This window comes from Cydia fagiglandana, chromosome 5, assembly GCF_963556715.1.
Source record: "Cydia fagiglandana chromosome 5, ilCydFagi1.1, whole genome shotgun sequence".
NCBI lineage: Eukaryota > Metazoa > Arthropoda > Insecta > Lepidoptera > Tortricidae > Cydia > Cydia fagiglandana.
In genome coordinates this window covers 2,371,821-2,396,886 of record NC_085936.1, presented here as the reverse complement: position 1 = coordinate 2,396,886, position 25,066 = coordinate 2,371,821, and the positions used below count along the sequence as shown (strand labels likewise).

General features: G+C 37.3%; 2 protein-coding genes across 2 annotated transcripts in view; one reads left to right on the top strand and one right to left on the bottom strand.

Moving 5' to 3' along the window:
* Window positions 1–25,066, bottom strand: part of LOC134664275 (centaurin-gamma-1A) — a 424,789-nt gene that overhangs the window by 291,022 nt on the left and 108,701 nt on the right. The window lies entirely within an intron of this gene.
* Window positions 371–2,636, top strand: LOC134664673 (zinc finger BED domain-containing protein 4-like). Its single transcript, XM_063521418.1, has 2 exons — window positions 371–1,487; window positions 2,455–2,636. Exons 1-2 carry the CDS (start codon window positions 437–439, stop codon window positions 2,634–2,636), a joined length of 1,233 nt encoding a protein of 410 aa, XP_063377488.1. The 5' UTR covers window positions 371–436.

The window sequence follows — 25,066 nt, the reverse complement described above, 5'->3', positions numbered from 1 at the left end:
GAACATCAGAAAATTACTTAGTTGACTTACTTTTTACTTCGTTGATTTGATTTGATTTCCTTTTGTTTAATGTTTGATATTTAAAATGAAAATTTTATTTTTCAAAAGATACCTACTACCTTGTTACAGGTACATTTTGCATTTGCAATGCCTAAAGTAATAAACCCTATTTGGGAGTATTTTGAAAAAAAAAATTCACAACCATCTAAGGCAGAATGCAAGCTCTGCAGGAAAACAGTGTCTCTGGGAAGTTTGCAACCTAAGCTTCAAACTATTAAAGGGTTAAAACTACATTTATCGAAATATCATTTGACAGAAAACGAACATTTTTTTAATACAAATAGATGACCTGAAAAACCAAGCAGCTGAAAAGCAAAATAATTTAAAATCAGCGGGCCCTGTACTTCTTGAAACAGACAAGAAGACTCAACCTACGATGCAGCAATTGCTGGCGAATCCGCCAAAAGCCCAATGGCCCCATGACCATGACATAACAAAACGCATAGATAAGGCTATCATGGATTATATATTAGTTGACATGCAGCCTTATAACACTGTGTCAGGAAAAGGATTTAAGCGCTTAAATTTTGCGGACCCTGCAGGACCAAAAAAATATAAATTGAAATCTGAAAAATTTTTTCGCACCCAACTAATGCCGGAAACTTTTGAAAAAGTTAAAACTAAAGTAGTCAATTTGCTATGTGAGGCCGAGTGGATAAGTTTTACTACAGACATTTGGTCAAATCCTACTAAAACTTGTTCACTTCTGAGTTTTACGGCCCATTTTGTGCACAATGAACAACGACCAAAAGTAATCTTGGGTGCATCAGTTTTAGAAAATGACCACACGGGCGACTATATCTCCGAGAAACTGAAAGAAGTAGTCGAAGATTATAATATAGGCTCTAAAATCCACCTTGCTCTTCGCGATAATGCTGGGAACATGGCCCGTGCTACAAGGGTTGCGGAGTACGATTCGTTGGGCTGTGTGTCTCATACACTACAACTGGTGATTCATGACGCAATTTTATCGGTGCCAAACATAATAACAATACTAAAAAAGTGTCGTAAAGTAGTCGGACACTTTCATAGAAGTGAGCAGGCACGGAGGTATTTAAATACTTTCCAAAAAACTTTAAATTTACCAGAACACACCCTATTCCAAGACGTGGAAACACGTTGGAACAGCACGTACTTAATGTTGTCACGGTTGATTGAGCAAAAAAATGCGATTAATCTATACCGTGTCGAAAGGGGCTCAATCAATGAAATTAATAACGAAGAATGGACGACGATGCAAGATGCTGTCAGTGTATTGGAATGTTTTTATGAGGCCACATTAGACATGTCGTCAGATGCATCATGTGTCTCCTTGGTGATACCTTTAGTAGCCATGTTAAGTGGAAAACTTGCGTCAACTAGCGGGCAAAGTCAGTTTGTAGCGTCGGCAGATACTGCAATGTCAGCAGATATAGAAAACAATGAAAGTGATGCTCTTCAAAATTGTGCTGCTGACTGTGTTTCATATAAAGGCCGGTTAGCAATCGTCACTAAAACTGACGGTCAATGTCAAACTCCATACATTTTGTCAGCAAAATAACAGTTAGACAAAACGGAACTTAAGCTTCGCTTTAAATAACAAGATAACATGAAAATAAAAAAGTTATGAAAGTGAAGGAAACGAAAGAGGTATGTCAGGATCGTATAGCAAGTGGAAATCCGTGATTTTCTATGCCTGAAATAGGCGTGATTATATGTATGTATGTATAAAATGAAACCCTTGTGCTTAATCTATTAGGCGATGGTCTAGTGTCTTGTCCCACCCTCACATTCCTTGTAATAATATTAACTTGGAGCAAACTGCGAGGACACGGGAATTCGCTGGAACAGAATAAATAAGACCCGGTGGAAATTAAAGCATACGCTTTGCAGGAGAATAGTTTTACTGGACAAACGTTAGGTATGTTGTTTTGGCTGGGCATTTCCCGCTCACGGAGAGGAGCGAGTTTTTTGAACTTTCATCAGTATACTAGTGACTCAGTAAGCTGTACATGTCGTCAACCTCCAAGCTATATGTCAGCCATTTTGAGAAATAATTAAACCAAAACCTTGACAAAAGGGAAACATCGTAAAGAAACTGGATTAATCCCAACAAAGCCTAGTTTCTCCTCTGGGTTGGAAAGTCAGATGGCAGTCGTTTTAACCGTAAAAACGGACCCCAGGCTCCCATGAGCCGTGATAAAAAGCCCCAGCTTTGTTTTGGGTTGTCCCGACAACGCGAGGAAGATGATGATGACTACTCAGATCGCAGGTCCATTTGATTGAAGGTCTTTCCTGACCCGTCCTCTAGTTTGCGATCGCTACTGAAGAACCATTAACCACGTAGTTCGGTCTACTTTTATTTGTATTTCTTGTATCATTGATGTGGCAGCCTCGAAAAGCTTTTTGTGACAGGCAAAGTGGATGGGAAAAGGCCTGGACGTGGACGCAGTCCAATACGTTGGTCCGACCAGATCCGCACCGCTCTTGACTCCACAGTCCACATGGCTCTCCACACCGCCAAAGACAGAACCAGATGGAGAGCAATTGTCAGGGAGAAGGTGATTCAGAAGGGAGGTCACGACCCTCGTCACTGAGGATAACGACGCAAGGAGGAGGAGGATCATTGATGCTAAAATGTAGACAATCAATAAACCGAACATTCTCAGCAAAACTTGGCACATTCCAACAGCAATATTCAGTTGCACGGATGCAACTGCACTTTGCATCGAACGCGAGTTTTAGTAGTTTGATAAGCGCTTCGATAGCTTGTTTTAATTGTCTGTCTGTATAGAAATGGTTATACTCAAACTATTGGTAACATTGATTACAACTTGTAGACTACGTTTTGTGAAACGTTTACTAAGAAAGCGAAGTGAGTGACACGCTGTGTGTAGTGACACACGGGGGCTACAAACAGGTTTTACAAAACACTTCTTCAGCAGTGTCGCTTCATCAAATGATGCTTTTCAAGGGCAAATGCACGAATGACTATAAAAATAGGTACCTTAAGTACCTATATAATAGTACCTATAAAAGCCAAGGATATTTGGTTACCGCGAGTTGTTGTGTTTCATGCTCTATCCACTAGAAATAGTCTGTGTACAGGTAGATACAACTATAGCTTATTTTAATAGTTTATCTATATCGGAATGGTAATACATGAAACTATTAACAATAACAGTTAATTACTATAGGCAATTTCAATAATGAACATATCTGGTTTAGTAATTGGATATTAAACTGTAGCTTGCTTGGATATAATATTAATTGGTTATAATTTACGATGTGGGAAAATTTAATGAAAATATTTATTTTACTATACCTACAATGAACACTTTTATCCATAAAGCAAATGAAACACCAATTAACTGGCCTTTATAACCATTACAAAACAAACATTATAAAAACAAACGAAATATGAACAATATAATTAAAATAGGTATAAATAAACGCTTCGCATACGTTTTTTATAAGTTGAAAGTAGCTCGACATATTTCGATCCATAACGAGCAGCTTTGACAGGAGCACGCCTAGGCGGATCGACGTTGGCTGTTTATTTTAAGTACATCAAGAAATACTTACTTACTTAGGTCATAGAGAAAAAAATACATGGAGGGCTCAATCGATACGTCATTTTTAGTACCAAAAAGACTATTATTTTCGCAGTCGACATCTAGTATCAAGGTAGTTAGGTACTGATAATTCCGCAACTCGATGTCAACTGCGAAAATACTAGTCATTCTGGTATCATAACTGATTTATGGAGTAAGCACTCTATTCTTACTAGATTTCTCTATGCTTAGGTACTAGACAAATTGCGATTCGAAGACCTAAATAGTTCAACCTAAAGATACGGGATAAAAATGGAAATTCCTCAAAGACTCGAAAAGTAAACATCTCAAATACGCGTCAACACCAAACCTAGTTGCACACCCTTAGTGCATACGTTTCGTGACCTAGTGCTAGCTCAAAGCTAATGGTGCTAATTAGCAGTACGACGTAATTGAAGGGGACTCGGCGGCGGGAGGGAATGGGATAAGTACCTGTTTTACGGAGGGTTATTAGGTATTTTAATTACAAACATCTGTAACACACATATTAAATGTATTAAGACGAAACAGGAGCTGAGTTTTAAATATTTTAGGTAAATATACCCGTCTCGCTAACGGAAGCGGCTCCTAAAACTAGTGCGAAAATCTCAAAAATCGAGGTTTCGTACTCGACTGTTTCCTCCTGCAAAACTTAACCAATCCTAACCAAACTTGGAAATCTGAATGACTATGAAATTATCTGTGAAATCAAAACTGTAGGCCTAGCACATGATTGGCACGACAGTATTTCGCGGCAAGATAGACTACACACGTCTTTTTCGGGACGGGTAGTCTATCTCGCCGCGAGATACTGTCGTGCCAATCATGTGCTAGGCCGGCTGGTCAATCATGTCGAAGATTGCTCGATATGCTTCGATCTATGACGAGGTGCTGCACGGAAGCACGCGTTGGTGGACCGACTAATATTTATGGGGCGTTTATCTTAGTAGGTATATACGGCCCGATTGGAACTTTAAGATACGTCAATTACTACGTCTAGATACAATATGGATTAGATATGTCAGTGTCAAAAGTGACGTTTTTGTTTATCACTGACACATCCAATCCATCTCGTACATAGTCGTAACATTTGACGTGCCTTAAAGTACGAATCGGGCCGCTAATTTTTGAACGTTTTAAATAAATAATGATTTACCCAACCTTGCGCCCACATAGCTGTACAGAGCGCAGCGGTGCATGAGGCTAGGGGTTGAATGCGCGACATATCGTGTTATGCGGTCAGTAGGCTCAAGGTCGGGGCATACAAAGTGGGACACTAAAAAACATGAAAGTTGGTCATACTACAAGAACGACCAAGAACGTTTACCAGATACATCTGACCGGAGAGTAGCTAGATCAATTATTCCCGATCGCATTTTTCCCCACTCGCGTTAGTTCCGCGTAGCATTATTCCCGGTCGCATTTTTCCCCTCTTTTCATGGACGTCACACTAAATTAATAGGTTAGGTAGGTTAGGTTCGTTAGGTAGCTTCAGATGCCCGAAGGGCAAACTGCCCAGAAATAGTTGTAAACTACCGCTAAGCGGAACGCGGAACTAACGCTATTTAGTGGGAAAAAATGTGACCGGGAATTATGCTACCCGGAACTAAGGTGAGTGGGGAAAAATGCAATCGGGAATAATGCTACGCGGAACTAACGCGTTTGGGGCACTGATCTAGCTACTCTGACCGGAAAACTGTATCTGCAGCTACTCTGTGTTGGCAGGACGTGCAACAATTGCTCGGACTTGGCGGCTACAGGTACGCAATTTGAATTTTATGAAAATCTGGGCGGGATCAGTTCTAGTTAGACAATGTATTTTATTTAATGGTTTGTATACAGAGTGACTAGTTTCCATTGCTTTGTTTTTTAGTTTTCTCCACCTACTTAATTCAATCGTAACCTTTACAAACTACGATCACGAATGGAATCGAGATATTTTATACTACAGATGAAAACCGCCTGTCTTTTATCGCAGGCTGTGTGTCCGCATCTTTATTCGATAACGCAGTTACCCGTATTATTAATTAGTCCGTCCGGATGATCGCTCGATAAGCCGATAAACGACTAATTTGCCAAACCGGCTGTCGGAAACGAACGGCTTGTTGTACGATATTTTATTTAAAATAATTTCAGGTTAATTGGAACTGTGAGTCGAGTTACTGATTTTCGTTCTGAAGCACTACCACCAGTTTTGACATTGACAGATACGCTCGCGTCTAAGGAACTTACTTTCTATGCATCTCGCTCGTACTCGCATATTAGTGCAAGCGAGATGTATAGAAACTAATTTACGTAGACGCGAGCGTATCTGTCAACGTCAAAACTGGTGGTAGCCGTACTGGTTGTACTTGTATTTTTGTAATTTTTCCAAAGTAATATTCCCAATCAATTTAAACGGTAGTTAAAAGCGGGACGAAATTGAACATCATTTAATTTTCCTCCCGACCCAATCTGATAAGTTAAGTGCAAAAACTTAATTCATTAATTCCGGGTTTCCGGAAAATTCTACCTTATTTTTTTAACAATAGGGATCGTTTTTGCTTGCATAAATCCTCAACTGACCTGTTCACCACTACCATTTATCGAAAGACATTTAATTAAACGCAATTATTGAATGGCAAAGCCATATCGTTATTCGACAGAACGGAGTGCGTCGAAAAAAACCTGTTGATCTTATCTGCACCTATACAAAGCGAATATGACCTAGAACTATACCGGGTGTGGCCTGTAATATGAGCAAAAAATTAAACTGTAGGCTGTACTCCTCATACTGACCATCATTAGTTCAGCGACTTTTAAAAATAACTTGTGGTTTGATTTTTAATACACTTTAACGTTTATTCTAAGACGCAATGTATCGCGATTTTTTTTATGTTTAAGGCGTGACAAGCAAAGTCAATCACAATGATATGGCGTGGCGATGGCGTCCATTGAAGATAATATTTATTTTGTATGAAAAATAGACAGTCTAAATACTTCATAAATTTTAAAAGTTGTTGAACAAAAGTGTCACCGTTTGAGGAGTACAATCTATGTTTTAAGTATTTGCTCGTGTTATAGGCCATACCCGGTATAGACTGGATTTGTACTTGCTCTTCTTTCACAAGGATGTTAATTAATAATTTAATAAGTCTAATAATGAGAAGATTTTGTCTAGAAAATGTATTTAATGCGGCCTTGTTATTGTTACTCGCCCGTGATTCTCGCTTCGGCTTATACGGTATTATTATCATCCTCAGCCCCTGAAAATCCACAGGCCAGATAACACAAGCAGGCACATTATGATAAAATAAGCTTCATTTTTAGCATCGCATCTCGGAGTGGGGGTAGTATAATGGTTGAATGCAATGAAGAGGTCGGCTGGCGGCAGTCTGCACCATGCTGTTCACATAGCTTAAGATTATGTCCAACAGACTACCTAGGCAGTTTTCTCGTACAAAATGGTGACAAATGAAATGTTGTCGCGATCCTCAGCAATGAGGAAAAGAGTAAGAAGGGATTGAAAAAGATATACATTGTCTTTATCACGCTGTCACGTGTTCACCTTCTGCGACTATTATATCCGTGCAGACCGGCTAGCACGACTTGCGTCAGATGCGAAATGTACCATATGCTGAGCTCCTTAATACTCGCATGCAAACTTGTAATGTATGAAACTATGATATTATATGACAGCACCACAGCAGGTGGCGTCTGTTACAATTACATACGGTGCGGTTTCAGAGGAAGCGCTCCATTGAACACATTGGCTCCACCTGAGGCATAACTAATTTCCTTGACATTAGTTTCCTGAAGGAATTGGGATAATGATGTAAGGTCTAACCGCTTTTAAAGTGCTGAGGAAAATAAATTTAAACCACGGATATCTCTTCTTCTTTTTCCTGCCCTTATTTCACGTTATGTGGGGTCGGAACAACATGTTTTCCTCTTCCATTCTCCTGTCTTTCGTCACCTCAGCTCTCACTCCTTTCTTTCTCGTATCCTCTTTCACACAATCCATCCATCGTTTTTAGGATTCCGTACCCAAAGGGTAAAACGGGACCCTATTACTATGACTCTGCTGTCGGTCCGTCCATCCGTCCGTCCGTCTGTCACCAGGCTGTATCTCAGGAACCGTGATCTGTCTAGCAGTTGAAATTTTCACAGATGATATATTTCTGTTGCCGCTATAACAACAAATACTAAAAACAGAATAAAATAAAGATTTAAATGGGGCTCCCATACAACAAACGTGATTTTTGACCAAAGTTAAGCAACGTCGGGAGTGGTCAGTACTTGGATGGGTGACCGTTTTTTTTTTTGCTTTTTTTTTTTTGCATTATGTTACGGAACCCTTAGTGCGCGAGTCTTACTCGCACTTGCCCGGTTTTTTGGTTCTACCATCCGCTCTTACTCCTTAAAAAACATACATACAAAGTTGAACCACGGATATCCATGTATGAAATTCATACTATGAATAGCAAATATGCTTTCGTATTAGGACCGCCAATTCAATATGTTCCGTTACTATAAAAACACGAGTCACGTTTCTGCATTATTCATCTATATTTCTTGATATACAGGAAATGTGAATAATGGTTACCCCAACCCTTTATACGAGGGTAATTGAATTTATGGCCTCTGAAGAGGTACCTTTTAGGGAGGCCTATTCTGGTTGGACAATTTGAAATTTTTGATCTTATTTTGATACGACGTTGACGTTGAAATAGGACATCCTAAGAATGGCCCAGTACGCCGACCTGGATGGGGATCATTTCCAAAGGCATGAAGACGACGGATTTAAACCAGAGATGACACAGAAACGCCCAGATTGGCGTATATTAAAAGAAGAATCAGGCCGATAAAAGATGAGCTATAATAATGTACTGTCACACTTGGCAATACCCCCCGTGTTATTGTGACGTAATATGTGGATGAACCCTTATAGCTGATACGGAAGATTGGAATGGACCTTTATTGTGATCATTGAATTTAGCATATACCAATCAGTATGAACGATCTTCAAGGTCGGATTAAAACAAGATTAAAATAACCATGATACTCGGACATGTCAAAAGGCATCTCACGCGCATCAATAAGTGCGAGCGAAACGCCATAAATATAAAACGACTCCTGACTGCATTTCGCCAACACCAGAGTGAGCCACCAACGCTGGTCGGTGTTCATCGTGGTCAAGGTCGTATAAGATCAAAACCTTATCAGATTGCTAGAACAGAATTGGCCTCATGAAGATACCTGTTAAGGTGTACAATTTGGCAAGGAAATGTAGATAGATGGAAGTTTTCAACAAACAAATACGAGGGATTTTAAATTTAAAGGATGTGTTTTTAATGTGCAGGTTCCTGAGACTAGTTTTTGTTGATTTTATTACTGACCTTGAGGTAATATTTGTTACATTTTCCACGTTTTTTTACGCTATTCCATAACGCTGTGGTAAAAAAATTGTTGTTTAGGACTGTAAAACATGGAAGATATTTCGATTAGTTTAAATAAATGATCCCCAGTCTAATTTGTAACCCCCCCCCTGCACCTTATACCTTTTTATAATTGTAGGTACCTCTGTAATGTCACCGGCAACTGTCAAAAGCTCGTTAAAGTTCCAAAGCTCTTAACGTGTAATAAAGAAAAAATCACCACGCGGGCTACAATCCACAAAAATCCCATCAGATCCCTTTTTATATCACGGGCGTGCTTTAATATTTCATGAGCACTTTAATGGCGGATTTGTTATAAAAATACACTGGTCAATGGACTCAGCGGAATAAAGTGATAAAAATTTTGATCTATCCAATTTTACAGTTTTCCTTTTAGAACACTTTACCATTCACATCATTCGGCCCGATCCAAACAATGTTTATAAGACGTCACAGCGATACGATACCGATCTGTATCAATAGTGACTATTTTCAACCAAAAGGACCGCTAATCTATTAGAATTTGACAGATATGATGAGGTAAGAGTTGACTTACAGTCGGACAAAAAAGAGTAGAAATTAAAAAGTGGCAATACTGTAAAGCGTCGTCCCGTTTTCTTATAAAATACAAATTGATGAACGAAAATGAAGTACTACTTTCTAGAGTCAGACCAAGAATAGTCTGCAGCGGATTTGATAGCCCACGCAGTGCAAGTGTTATTTTAAACGTCAAGCTTCTATGAAATTATGACGTATAAATGACATTGCACTGCGTGGGCTATCAAATCCGCTATAGACTTTTTTTGGTCCGACTCTAGGCATAAAAAATTGCGGCTAAGAAACTATTACTGCTCCGAATATTTTTTTTTGTTTTCAGATCACTTTTTTATAGCCGGTCAAACGTCTTTGTCAATAGAAAAATGCGCGAAATTCAAATTTTTTTCTATGGGACGATAATCCTTTGCGCCAACATTTTTTAAATTTGTTTTTTTCAACTGATGAAAATGGCTTGACAGACTATTTATCCAATTTTTTTTGTATCAAAGCGGCCGGCACAGACTTCCGTAAAAGTTGCAGTGATTTATAGACGAAGTTGGAGCGTGTTTTAATACAGGCGCCATTTTTATTGGTTCATTAAACATCCCGGATAACATCTCCAGATGAATTTATAAGCGGTCTATTAAGTTTACGAGGGATTCTAAGAGTTATTGGTTTATTATATATCACTGTAGCCAATAATCCTACGTTTATCTGCGGCAACCGGATATAAAAAACATACCGGTCAAAATCATAACCTTCCTTTTGCGTTGCCGTAGTCGGGTAAAAATGTCTAAATAGATGTCGGTTAAGCTAACTTTGTATCGACTTGAGCAGAAAAAAGTGAAGCAGTGTCATTATGTAGAATTTGGCGTTAATGATGATATTTCCTCACTTTTAACTTTGCTAATATGAGCAAATGTACCTAATGCTGAGTTAGCTTGGTCTTTGCAACTCCTTGCTTGATTGATTTGCAACTATGTACTTACTTGTAATAAGTAATTTTCTTCTTTCTGGTACTGAAAGTGATGCTTACCTGTAAATAAAAGAGAAGTCTTTGAATAATTATTTAAGATTAAAATTTAGAAAAAGTTGTAAATAAAGAGTTCGTATAGCAAAATAAATAAGGAAGATACATTAATAATGCGAAAGTAATACTACAATCAAATCAGTCGGATCAATCGGATCAAAAATCATACTTAAAGACTAAATAACATACGAAGAAGAAGAGTCATTTAAAAAATTAAATATAATTTTGGCCACCCAACAGTTTTTCGCTACGTCACCCGTTCTTGTGTACGATTCGGCAGATTGCCACAATCACAATGCCAAAAACTTTACATTATGTAATATATTCCAAAACCATTACCCTCTTTTATTCCTCAAGCAAAAAGCGGACAGCAGGTTCTAAACAGCTCCAAACACAGAACTTAAACATTACAAGGCGGAAAGAAAAGGCAGTAGACATTTAACATGGTACAAAGGAATACAAATACCGTGACGAAGGTACGCCTTGACGTTTCTTGAGCATGAATCTTACCTGAATAACACTACTAACCGACTAACGGCCTGATCCGAACTTTAAGGCGATATGATTCGACTCATCAACGAATCTGAGGGGGTGAGGTGCGCGGCAAACCGTGAAGCCCCGCCCGCGCGTCCCGAACCGCTCGACGAGCACGTGAGCGCGCGCTGTGCGCGGCGGCGATAGCAAACGGGTCACAGTATAAGGATCTTATGATGGCAGTATTTTAACCATACCGTGCAAGGGTCACGTTTTTATAGTTTTTATTGTATATGTATATATTTTTTGCATTACGTGTTTCTGATCATTATACCTATTTAGAATTATTATTTTTACAGAGCCATGTGTACTTATTATTTAGTGATCGGTAACAACGTTTTAATTTAATGGCAGCGTAGTAGAATTAAAGTACCGAAAGGAAATAAACATTTTAAGGTGACGGTCAATTAAGGTAAGGTATTGTTCATATAAAGGTAAGGTATAGGTAGGTAGGTAGGTAGGTAGGTAAGGTAGGTAGGTAGGTAGGTAGGTAGGTAGGTAGGTAGGTAGGTAGGTAGGTAGGTAAGTAGGTAGGTAGGTAGATAGGTAGGTAGGTAGGTAGGTAGGTAAGTAGGTAGGTAGGTAGGTAGGTAGGTAGGTAGTTAGGTAGGTAGGTAGGTAGGTAGGTAGGTAGGTAAGGTAGGTAGGTAGGTAGGTAGGTAGGTAGGTAGGTAGGTAAAGTAGGTAGGTAGGTAGAACCTTAATCAATCGGGGTGAGAGATTAGCATTTTACTCTTAAATACGACAACCTGATAAGAAAACGCAAACATAATCGAAGAGTTTGTATACTACATTGTAAAACACCGGTTGAGTAGAGAGTAATTTTTTTTTATATGACAAATGGTATTCGGTTTTTGAGTATCAAGGCATACCTAAATAAAGAACACTATTCAATAAATTTCAGCAAATCGCTTGAATACATCCCGAAAAACAATACATTAAAGAAAAATAATAATAAAATCATAAGTCAAAAACTGTCACTAGTAGGATGTTGATACTCAGCAAAAATATCCTTCATTATAAGAGGTACTCACAAAAAAAAATAGTTGAATTTTTTTTTTATCGGGTTTAGGGAAAACTCAGTTAAAGGTCAGATGGAGGAGCGGATGATGGAATTGAATTGATTGGCAGAGCTAGACAAAGATAAGTCTGCAACGATTTTGATTTGGTCTAACTTTTAACTTTTTTCATATTATGAGATAGCCATATAGTGCTTTCGGTGGGGGGTAGTAGTAGTTTAGTATTAATCCTTAATACCTACTGCTATACTGATTTACTTGAGGTAGCGAGGCTACTGGCCGGCGACACACAAGCAATGGTCTAAAAAGTAATAACTAACGGTGTCAGTGTCACCAAAACATCGCGACAGAAAGGATATCTGAATTTGCAAAATATACCATAAAACAGTGCCTTAAAATAACGAGGAAGCCAGCAGCGAGCAATCCACCCGCCGAGGCCTCTGCCAGCTGCAGACCACAAAATCCCGGTAAGCCCTTCTACAATCTGGTAAAGCAGTATAGTGTAGCGAAGGAACTAACTTAAAAAACTACAGTCCACTGGCTTTACGCCACACGTACATACCGTAATGTAACAAATTATTTTCAATATTATGTTTTGTTTCTTCCAAATATCTATTAAATAATTAACTGATTGTTGTTGAAAACCTGTTCAAGGACGCCGAATTAATATCTACTATTCCACGTCCTTGAACAGGTTTAAAACATCAATCATTTTCTTTTTCTACCAGATATGGTTCAGTCAAATTAATTTCTTCTACCTTTCTTAGCTAAACTCTAGTTCTACCTAAATTAGCCAGACTCTAAAACCAGTACAGGCAGCAGCAGATATAGATAAGCAGAATAACATGTTCAAAATGATCGACACAGACCTTATTATCTTGACATTTCCGTGTCATCATTTTGATTACTAGGCCCCGTAGCTATTTCTGCTGCTGACTGTACAATCCAGTAAATTTTAGTGAAACTTTTATATTTTTATTCAGTCTAGCGTATGCTTTATGTTTATTTATTACTATCGACCCGCCCCGGCCTCGCGCGGGTTAACAAATCGCTTAATAATCCTATAAACTTTTGTATAGGATTTTGCTTTGTTCGTCATTCCCGCAGCTCGACTTTCGGCCTCGCCCAAAATTACTGGGGGTGGAGCATGCTTGGACATTCGAGATAAAGCTCCGGGCCTGACGACCCTCCGCGGGGTCGGCCTTCAGCCTCCTTCGGGCTCGCCTAACCTACTTGGAAATTTGAATTTGGCCTGTGTCCGCCGCCATTTTGGATTTTTCCAATTTTTTTTTCACATAGTAATCTTGGGCCTCCAAGCTCGCCGCATGCCAAATCTCAGCGCACTCGGACCAACATGAAAAAAATAAAATAAAAAAGTCGCCCTGTGTGAATTTTTTTAAATGCAGTTTGTTTTGTCTTGGGGCCCTCTATGACATTTGGTCGAGCACCCCCCACCCATCTCGCACCGTTCAAAAGTTGCCATACAAAATTAAAATGACCATTATTTCCGCCATCTTGGATTTTTTCCAAAAAAATTTTTTCATAGGAATTTAGGGGCCTCTATCTTCTGCCATGCCAAATCTCAGCGCGCTCGGACCAACTTGAAAAAAAATAAAAAATGTCGGCCATTTTGAAAAAATTTAAATGTATTTTGTTTTGTCTTGGGGCCCTCTATGACATTTGGTCGAGCACCCCCCACCCATCTCGCACCGTAATATGAATACTTTTTGAGATATTGGGGAAATTAAAGATCTCTACTTTCCCCCCTTTTTTTGCTTATAACTTTTGATATTTTGTGTGTGCTACTACACGCTTCGAATACATTTTTTAGGAGTATTATCTCTATTTTTCACCGTGTTCAGTTTCTCGAACAAGACTAATACAACCAAGCACAAGATGAACTGCCTGTAGGCACTTGGAACTCTCAATTATATTTAATTCATGTCGACCGTGGTCAAATATTAAAATTAGTGATATGTATTTAGTTCTTAAATAATTGTATTGCGATATGCTTATTATGGTAATTTTTTCAATTAATTCAATTTGACATTTTATATTTATATAAATTTATGATTATGATGATGAATTTGCACGCTTGACGGGCCTGGCACGTTGCATGCGATCCAAAGCCGGGCGCCTTCGGCATCCTCATACTAAAAGCGTAACACTATACATATATTGTAACATCCTCATACTGTGTCAATCCAAATAAATAATTTCTGATTTTCAAAGGAGTCAGAGAGCACGAAGGAATATAATCATTTTGCAGATCGGACGTAGGTATATCAGTAAAGGTGAAATACTGTAAATATATCATACTTACATACTCACAATTATATTATCTAGGAATATAATATTATTTACCTACATTGAAATTGGTTGCTGACCTAGTGAAAATACTGAAATATTTTAACTGTTGATGTAGTAAAGCTAGGCGCTTTCAACCACCTCGTAAAGTATTAGATGCTTCTGTTATCAGAAAGTGTGTTTTTATAGTACTTAGTGACTTTTTCTTACGTTTCATATGCTTTGTTTCCCATTGTTTGTAAATGGTAAAATCACGTGACCGCGCGGAACACACTGACGCAGGTCCGTCCTCTACAAGCGCTGCCGCGCGACTGAAGAGGGCGTAAGTGCGTTCGCGAGTGATTGCGCTTGCGGATTTAGTAGGTATTGAAACATAGAAATTATTTTAATGATGTTACCGAGACAAAGTGATCCAAAACGTCTAGATTATCTTATTACCTATACTTTTGTGTAAAAAACAAGTCAAAAAAGTTTGTATTGTAGATATGGTTTGGATTTATTGTTAAAAAAGGCGTAACTTTGGAATTTTTTTCTATCGAGCAAAGTTTATCTAATCATGTTTTTGAGATCCAAAACGTATCTGCCAGATCCTTAAGTATAAGATATATTTTTTTCACAATTTTAAAACATTGTTTCTTATATTTCTAATGGATTCAAAAAACTGGTTCGCTTAGCTCCTACGGAAAAAGCGCGCCTTAAGATGTGTCAAAAATTTTCAAAACATACGATATGGATCTGATATGTCAGTATAAAAAGTGACGTTTTTGTTTGAAGTTCGAAGCTATTATATAATCTGTGCCGTAAGTCTACTAACGCGGTTAAAGGTTCCGTAAAAGATATTCTACAGATTTCCTGTTGATATCATTTAAACTGTTTTTATTGACGACCGGTCTGGCCTAGTGGGTAGTGACCCTGCCTGCGAAGCCGATGGTTTTGGGTTCGAATCCCAGTAAGGGCATTTATTTGTATGATGATATTGATGATACAGATATTTGTTCCTGAGTCATGGGTGTTTTCTATGTATTTAAGTATTTGTATATTATATATATCGTTGTCTGAGTACCCACAACACAAGCCTTCTTGAGCTTACTGTGGGACTTAGTCAATCTGTGTAAGAATGTCCTATAATATTTATTTATTTTATTTTTATTTTATTTTTATTGTCTGAGTAAATGATGTCATATCAACATCCGATGTTTGAAACTCAGATGCCGCTTACGTTGACGAAGGTCCCTGTCCGAACGTTTGTGCACGAAAGGACGCGGCCTGAATATTCTCACGGTTTACATTTTGTAGGTGACTTGTCTTTTTATACCACTTCGAAATGGTTTTTAATTTATTGGGATACCTAATGTTTTTTGTGAAATGCGCTGAACTATGGGCCAAAAGAAACTGCTTCGAATATATTCGTAACAAAACAAAACAAAATATTGTTACATACATATACTTAATTGTGACGTTCCACGATAAAAGGTACCTTATGGCGGCTGGCGCTTACGTCCCATATAGCGCCTGAATAATATTGGAGCGGCGTTAATAATAGCGTAAGCACCAACCGCCATAAGGTACCTTTACCCGTGGGACGTCACAATTAAGTACATCTTGAAATTGTGAACTATAGTTGGGTGGTTTTACGGTATCTATTTTGAGAAATGTCGTACTTTTGTTTAGCTTTGGGGGTGGTAAACTGATCTAGACACGCGGCAGCGTGTCAAGCCAAGTTCAAGCAAAGGAACTGGCTAGCCAGCGCCGAGTGTAATATTACACGAACCACTTGGTGCCACTTTTGACCCTTCTATAACTCAAAACATCTTTGACGTAAACACATAAAACTACGTGTGTTTAATTATATCCATAAGGATATCTAGAAGCCCAAATTTCATGAAGTTAGCTCAAACGGTTATAAAGATATGAAGGTCAAAAAGTCGTAAATTTTAAGACTGACTTATGACTTATAGTACCTAAACCTAACCTACTTCCAGATGACCTAGAAGGATGAAATTTGGAATCCAGCTTGGTTATTGTGTGTAACCGTAGGAAAAAATCTAAAAATAAAATAAAGTTAAAAAATAGGGGGGGTCCCCATACAAAAAAAACCATTTTTTATTGGGACTGACATATAAGTACCTAAACCTAACCTACTTCCAGATGACCTAGAAGGATGAAATTTGGAATCCAGCTCGGTTATTGTGTGTAACCGTAGGAAAAAATCTAAAAATAAAATAAAGTTTAAAAATAGGGGGGGGTCCCCATACAAAAAACCATTTTTTATTGGGACTGACATATAAGTACCTAAACCTAACCTACTTCCAGATGACCTAGAAGGATAAAATTTGGAATCCAGCTCGGTTATTGTGTGTAAGCGTAGGAAAAAATCTAAAATAAAAAAAAAGTTAAAAAATAGGGGGGGTAATATTGATATTTTTTTATTGTAGCGTTGGAACCGTTACAAGCAGATATTGGAAACTACTCCAATAGATAATAATAATAGTTATATTTGTGCAATAAATTCTAAATATACTCCAATATATGTATTATTATATTTGCTATATTAAAATAAAGTTTAGTCAAAAAATAAGTGGTGTCCCCATACAAAAAACTTGTAATACGCTCTAAACAACCGGCCAACGGTGTGTCGTCGGCGGCGCGCGGCACCACATAATTATACAAAGAACAGAAGTAAAAACCATACAGCGGAAACACAAGAAAAAACATTAAATCTCAATACCTGCCTAGTTTTCTTTACAAAAAGTATTGATATCCCACCAAAAACATAAATGTAAAAAAGGAGAGCCAAGTTCAATACAAAAATTATGCTTGGCTGTGGGGCTCGCCGCAAAAAGAATGGAGATCTAAATGAGTGCCACTGCCAAGTTCTATGCAAAATCCAAATATGTATTTATAGGAACAAAATAACATTATAAACAAGTATTAAACTCTATTTCTTTGCTTTATTGGATACCTATAACAATTGCTGTTATTTAAAAAAATGTGAGATCTTAAAGTAGGTTAGATTTGGCTTGGCCAGATTTTATCAGAATTACAATATATATAAAATGATTGATGTAATGAAAACTGGCCAAGTCAAATCTAACCTACTTTAAGATCTCACATTTTTTAAATAACAGCAATTGTTATAGGTATCCAATAAAGCAAAGAAATAGAGTTTAATACTTGTTTATAATGTTTTTTTGTTCCTATAAATACATATTTGGATTTTGCATAGAACTTGGCAGTGGCACTCATTTAGATCTCCATTCTTTTTGCGGCGAGCCCCACAGCCAAGCATAATTTTTGTATTGAACTTGGCTCTCCTTTTTTACATTTATGTTTTTGGTGGGATTATAATTAGTTGCTATTGATTCCTTAACAATAGTATGTCATTATTTATTCTAAGTGTATATTAATACTTTGTTAAGCTTTGAACAAATTCTAGGTTCAGTAACAGTTCAATTCCGTATGCAAAACACAGAGCTGAGTTTTCTATTGTAAAGACAGTTGTTTCCATTCTGTAAAGTTCCCACGTCTTAAAATAATCTCTGTTTATTTTATTTAGAAAATTGTTTTTCACAAATAATGATTTCACAAAACGATACAAAAGAAATCCTTATCTTTTGGATAACCGAAGTGGGCTGAGAAAATTATCAATTTACGTAAAAGTTTGATCCTTCACCACAGCCTTATTTTCATCATTTATTGCACATAGTTTTATTTTTAGTTTTGTATATCGTCATTTTAAAGCTGCTATTTAATTACAACAAACCAAACAGTTTCGTTTATATTTCCACAAAGCCTAAGTTTGAGTCCGAACTAATATGTAGTAGCTGCAACCATGAAGCTTTTCAATTTCACACCATGTGTTGTTTATAATTATTTTCGCAACTAGAAACTAGTTCAGAAACGCTCAGGATAAATTAAAAAGTAGGATTGAATCGGGAAACTCGTGCGTCCAAACCTAAATAATTAATCCATAAGATCGGACGGTTACATAGCTGACATGTGTTAGTGCCTATTCTAGATAAGATTTGACTCTAGAATGGTATATACTTACTTAATCAGAAATTCTTCACCTTTTCTGAGAATTTGTACAGCAAATAACTTCGAATACGATAGTGTGAACGAATACCAAAGCAAATTCTATACCTGGCAGTAATGACACCACATCTAGCGTTGTTTCTACCTCTTCAGTACGGATATGATGGTCATTCTTGTCTACGTGACAGCGTGATAAAACGGTGTCCGTCACTTTCTATCCCACGGTGTTAAAAAGTAACAGTTATTTTACCACGTGGATAAAGATCGATAAAGCCATCCATAATAAGCCGGCTGGTGCTTTATATGGAATATATTTATTTATTTAAACTTTATTGTAGGGATGTATCGACTAGTCGCCGACTAGTCGGGAAAGCCGACTATTCGGCCTCATTTGTAGTCGGCGATTAGTCGGCGACTAGTCGGCAAAAATGGCCGATTAGTCGGCACTTTCTAAGTAACTGAAAAACGGGCCATAAAGAAATAAACAGCAAACATTTACCACACGCTTTTCACCGATTTTACCCAAATTCCTATTTAGGGTGCTTACAAAAACTTTTGTTTGAATTATTGACTTTGTCATCGAATTGTCCGGTTATCGTATGAAATATAGCCCTAGGATTTATTATTTATTTTATTTTTCAGCGGTACTATTTATAATATGACGAATAGCGCGACGAAAGGGGTAAAACGGTTGTTTTTAAGAGCATCTGAACCGAACTTAGACAAAACTTATGATCCGGCCGACTAGCCGACTAGTCGGCTAGTCGGCCAAATCAATAGTCGGTACATCACTACTTTATTGCACAAAATATATACCACAGTGTACAACTGGCGGACTTATGCCAAATGGCATTCTCTACTAGTCAACCATATATATATTATCCAACAGACGTGATAGTATCTACAAACAAAATCTCAGCATAAACTAATACTTAAAGTAAACATGTTGCTATGAAACTTACTATTATTTTAGAGGTCAAAGGGCCTTACCAGACTGTGAAATCCCTTCTCTCTCATCAAAGACAGTGTCCGCCCGCTATTTCTAGGATACAATTTCGAATTCGAAGTTTCCCGTCAAAGGAAACTAAGGTTCGATAACATCAATGGACAGACAGATCTGGCCCAAAATCAACGTCCATTATTTGATGCCTTTACCTTAGGGCTTAGAGGATACCATATAGGTTTCCCAACTACAGTTTGCAAGTTCTAATCTTAATGTAAATTGAATGTTAGTTTATGTAACGGAGTGCCTAATTTTGTCTAGACGAAATTTTTCGTTTTTGGAGTTGTAGTTTTTGTCCTCTTATTTTATGGGGCATAATTTCATTTTCATTAATCCCTTGATATTCTTGGTAGGGGGGCCTATTCAGATAAGCCGATTGAGCGGCTGGGCGCTGGTCGTCGAGCGGTAAGAGCATGCGTCTTTCAGTCCGGAGGTCGCGGGTTCCAACCCCGGCTCGTACCAATGAATTTTTCGGTACTTATGCGGGTATGAAATATTATTTGATATTTACCAGTTGCTTTTCGGTGATAGAAAACATCATGTCGGGATAACTCGAGGAAAAAATGGTGATATCCATAACAAATTGATATTGGTTCAAATCTGCCTTACTTGAAAAACATAAATTATAAACCAAACGTACTTGTTTCACGTTTTTTTGCTGTATTCTTGTTGGTCTTATTCTAAACAAAAGAAATTAAAATCACATACCTCGAACAAATACTCAATTTTCTCTTACCTCGTAAAAGTAAACAAACTTAGACAAACAGAAATGAGAATTCTGAGAGACGGGACAAACAAATCTTCGGTCAGTACCCCAGACAACTCACTTACTTATTCATGATATCGCAAATACGACCTTACGCTTTAGAAGACAAGGCATGAATTCCTAATGAAAATAACAAGTTCTAAGACCTTCTAATAGATGAAAGTGGAATTGTAAAAGAAACAGTAGACAACGGAATTATATAGGCAAATAGACAGTCCGATCGTCTGGTTTTATTCTTAGATTCAATATTTGCGTTCAGCGGGGACGATTGGGTAAATGTAAACAATAGATGTATACAAAAAATGTAGGCAACAGAGCCCTTAGCTTTGCCTTACCAAGCTTAAAGAGGAGGGGCAAACCAAGACAGCGGTGGTGTAATGTCATCGCCAAAGATTTAAACGCCTGTGGGTTAGCGGAAACCAATGTCCAGGATAGAGCGAAGTGGAAGGAGAAAAGCAGGAAAGTGGACCGCGTCACAGTACGGGACAAATGCTAGGAGGATGATGATGATTAGATAAATGACAAAACGAGAGTTTGCAAAAACGAAATCCTCCCTTTTGCTAGCCCGCAAAAAATGATAAGTAGGAACTCTGGAACATTTTTTAAACATCCATGCTCAATCAAAAATAAATACAGTCCTTACATACGTAGAAAAAAAAACAACCAAGTGCGAGTCGGACTCGCCCATGAAGGGTTCCGTAGCAGCAAGTAACAAACCTAATAAAATTTCGGTTTACGATTTATGACGTATTAAAAAAAAACTACTTACTAGATCTCGTTCAAACCAATTTTCGGTGGAATTTTGCATGGTAATGTTCACAGAATACATCTACTTACCAAGTTTCAGCAGTATAGTTCTTATAGTTTCGGAAAAAAGTGGCTGTGACATACGGACAGACAGACAGATAGACAGACAAACATGACGAATCCATAAGGGTTCGGTTTTTTGCCATTGGGCTACGGAACCCTAAAAATCATAGGCAAAGAATTATTCCCAATTTTTGTTTAAAATCACACGCTTCAACTACCTCCACAGTCATTTATATTGATAATTTCATTGATAATGTATATTAATTTTCAATGCAAATACGAATGTCGAACAACATTAAAAACAGTATTAAATTCCAGCAATTCCAACCCAGTTCACTCAAAACCATCCGCGCGGTAAAATTTTATCGATAAAAATGTAATTATACTAATCGGTTTCCAAATTTCCAAATATCCTATGTCGTAACATACCATATAGCTCACATTGTTAGGTAACTGAAAATCCGTAAATATTATTGCAAAACATAAAGTCTGTCACCTACAAGCCAAGTACATTATCTGTGAAAATCTATATACTTCTATCTAATAGCTATCACGGTTCATGAGATACAGCCTGGCGACAGATAGACAGACGAACAGACGGACAGCAGAGTCTTAGTAATAGGGTCCCGTTTTTACCCTTTGGGTACGGAACCCTAAAAAATAACATAATTTAGACATCATTCTGATCAAGACGTTGGAATGGCCTCCGAAGAATCTTTTTTAAAACGAAATAGAAGAAGAAAATCAATTCACCGGCAAACAAGTTGTGAACTAAGATCCAATACGGGGACGTTAAACAACTCGAACGGGCACAAACACAGAACTAGGATTGCTCCGGGACACTTATTTGTTTTATATTTGCTTCTAGTTTATTTTGTTTCTCCTTAGAATTTACTTATTTTCTAGTCATTTTTAGATAGGAATGAGAATGGGACATCAGCTTTATTTTCAATAATAATTATACATATTGAATATAAAATAACTTATTAAAATAAACTAAAACTACAAACAGTATAAAATTAATACTAAAATAAAAGAAACTTTTAGTCATTTTATTTGATAGCAAATCGTTGAATACAATAAGAAGATACGGAGCCGTATTCGGCTGTAAAATTTAATTTATTTCATATTGCTCTGATGTTATTCACAGAGCATCTCTATCTATCATTGCAAGCTTCCATAGGCTTTGGGGGCTTAACATCAGGCGGATCACACTCGACGTATTAAAAAAATAATGTGAAATCAATATCAAGGTTGTCATTCAAATGCGGCTATATGCGTAAAAGCTGTTATACCTACTTCTACTTACTAGAATAATGTCGCAACAGCATAAAAATACAAAATTCATTTAAATTTTTGTGTAGTTACACAATCTACTTTAAGTTCCCAACAAGAATTTGTACTAATTTTAAGTTCTCCGCTATGAGTACAATAATGTAATTGCACAAATGACAAAGTTAAATATGATAACAAAGTAGCTACTTTAGTTGGACGTTATGAAGGTAAAAGCTAAACTTGTGAATTCTGTTTAAGTAGTGGGAAAGCTTTAAACGCTGGGCAACGAAACTGGCGTTTAGCAACAGGTATTTATTTATCCCTCCAAAAACATAAATGTAAAAAAGGAGAGCCAAGTTCAATAAAAAAATTATGCTTGGCTGTGGGGCTCGCCGCAAAAAGAATGGAGATCTAAATGAGTGCCACTGCCAAGTTCTATGCAAAATCCAAATATGTATTTATAGGAACAAAATAACATTATAAACAAGTATTAAACTCTATTTCTTTGCTTTATTGGATACCTATAACAATTGCTGTTATTTAAAAAAATGTGAGATCTTAAAGTAGGTTAGATTTGACTTGGCCAGTTTTCATTATATCAATCATTTTATATATATTTTAATTCTGATAAAACCTGGCCAAGCCAAATCTAACCTACTTTAAGATCTCACATTTTTTTAAATAACAGCAATTGTTATAGGTATCCAATAAAGCAAAGAAATAGAGTTTAATACTTGTTTATAATGTTATTTTGTTCCTATAAATACATATTTGGATTTTGCATAGAACTTGGCAGTGGCACTCATTTAGATCTCCATTCTTTTTGCGGCGAGCCCCACAGCCAAGCATAATTTTTTTATTGAACTTGGCTCTCCTTTTTTACATTTATGTTTTTGGTGGGATATCAATACTTTTTGTAAAGAAAACTAGGCAGGTATTGAGATTTAATGTTTTTTCTTGTGTTTCCGCTGTATGGTTTTTACTTCTGTTCTTTGTATAATTATGTGGTACCGCGCGCCGCCGACGACACACCGTTGGCCGGTTGTTTAGAGCGTATTAAAAGTTTTTTGTATGGGGACACCACTTATTTTTTGACTAAACTTTATTTTAATATAGCAAATATAATAATACATATATTGGGGTAGTTTCAAATATCTGCTTGTAACGGTTCCAACGCTACAATATAAAATATTTTTTTGTATGGGGACCCCCCCCTATTTTTTAACTTTTTTTTATTTTTAGATTTTTTCCTACGCTTACACACAATAACCGAGCTGGATTCCAAATTTCATCCTTCTAGGTCATCTGGAAGTAGGTTAGGTTTAGGTACTTATATCAGTCCCAATAAAAAATGTTTTTTTTGTATGGGGACCCCCCCTATTTTTAAACTTTATTTTATTTTTAGATTTTTTCCTACGGTTACACACAATAACCGAGCTGGATTCCAAATTTCATCCTTCTAGGTCATCTGGAAGTAGGTTAGGTTTAGGTACTTATATGTCAGTCCCAATAAAAAGTGGTTTTTTTGTATGGGGACCCCCCCTATTTTTTAACTTTATTTTATTTTTAGATTTTTTCCTACGGTTACACACAATAACCAAGCTGGATTCCAAATTTCATCCTTCTAGGTCATCTGGAAGTAGGTTAGGTTTAGGTACTATAAGTCATAAGTCAGTCTTAAAATTTACGACTTTTTGACCTTCATACCTTTATAACCGTTTGAGCTAGCTTCATGAAATTTGGGCTTCTAGATATCCTTATGGATATAATTAAACACACGTAGTTTTATGTGTTTACGTCAAAGATGTTTTGAGTTATAGAAGGGTCAAAAGTGGCACCAAGTGGTTCGTGTAATATTACACTCGGCGCTGGCTAGCCAGTTCCTTTGCTTGAACTTGGCTTGACACGCTGCCGCGTGTCTAGAACTTTATTGCACATCAAAAAAAGGACAAAAGGCGGACTTATACCAGTAGTCATCATTATTACCTATAAATTATTAACATGAAGAGAATTTAGGGATGATAGACAGTCGATAAGTAGAAGCGAAGAATAAAAAGCGCTGGTGGCCTAGCGGTAAGAGCGTGCGACTTTCAATCCGGTGGTCGCGAGTTCAAACCCCGGCTTGTACCAATGAGTTTTTCGAAGCTTATGTACGAAATATCATTTGATTTGATATTTTTACCAGTTGATTTTCGGTGAAGGATTGGTTAAACGAGGTTTCTAAAAACCCTGACACTCACAAAGTCCATTTTCTAAGCATAATTCATCTGAAATCTTTAGATTTTTTTTTACGCATCGACTAGGAATCCTCTAGACCGAGTTTAGAGCAATTATTTCATGTAACCGATGATGCCAAAAATACGGGGGTGCGCGGGACGAGGTGAGCGAAGTCCCGTGCCGTGTTTGGTCCGTTCAAAGACACTGACGTCACACAAAGACACTTTCGACTCGAACATGGAGTAAAATTACCGTATGCGTAGCAGAGGGGGTAGCGCGACTATGCTCAGTTAGGAGGATGTTTTGTCTGTGTTTTTACATTAACTGTATTTTTCTAAGAGAAACAAACACGGTTAAATCGCATCAGTTTACCCTAATTTGCCTTTGATGTCCCCTTTAAAACAATCGTTTTTTCAGCAAGCCCTTCCCCCATAACTCGTGGCCCTCGCCAACGGGATTAGCAATGCAAAACTTATTTACGTCC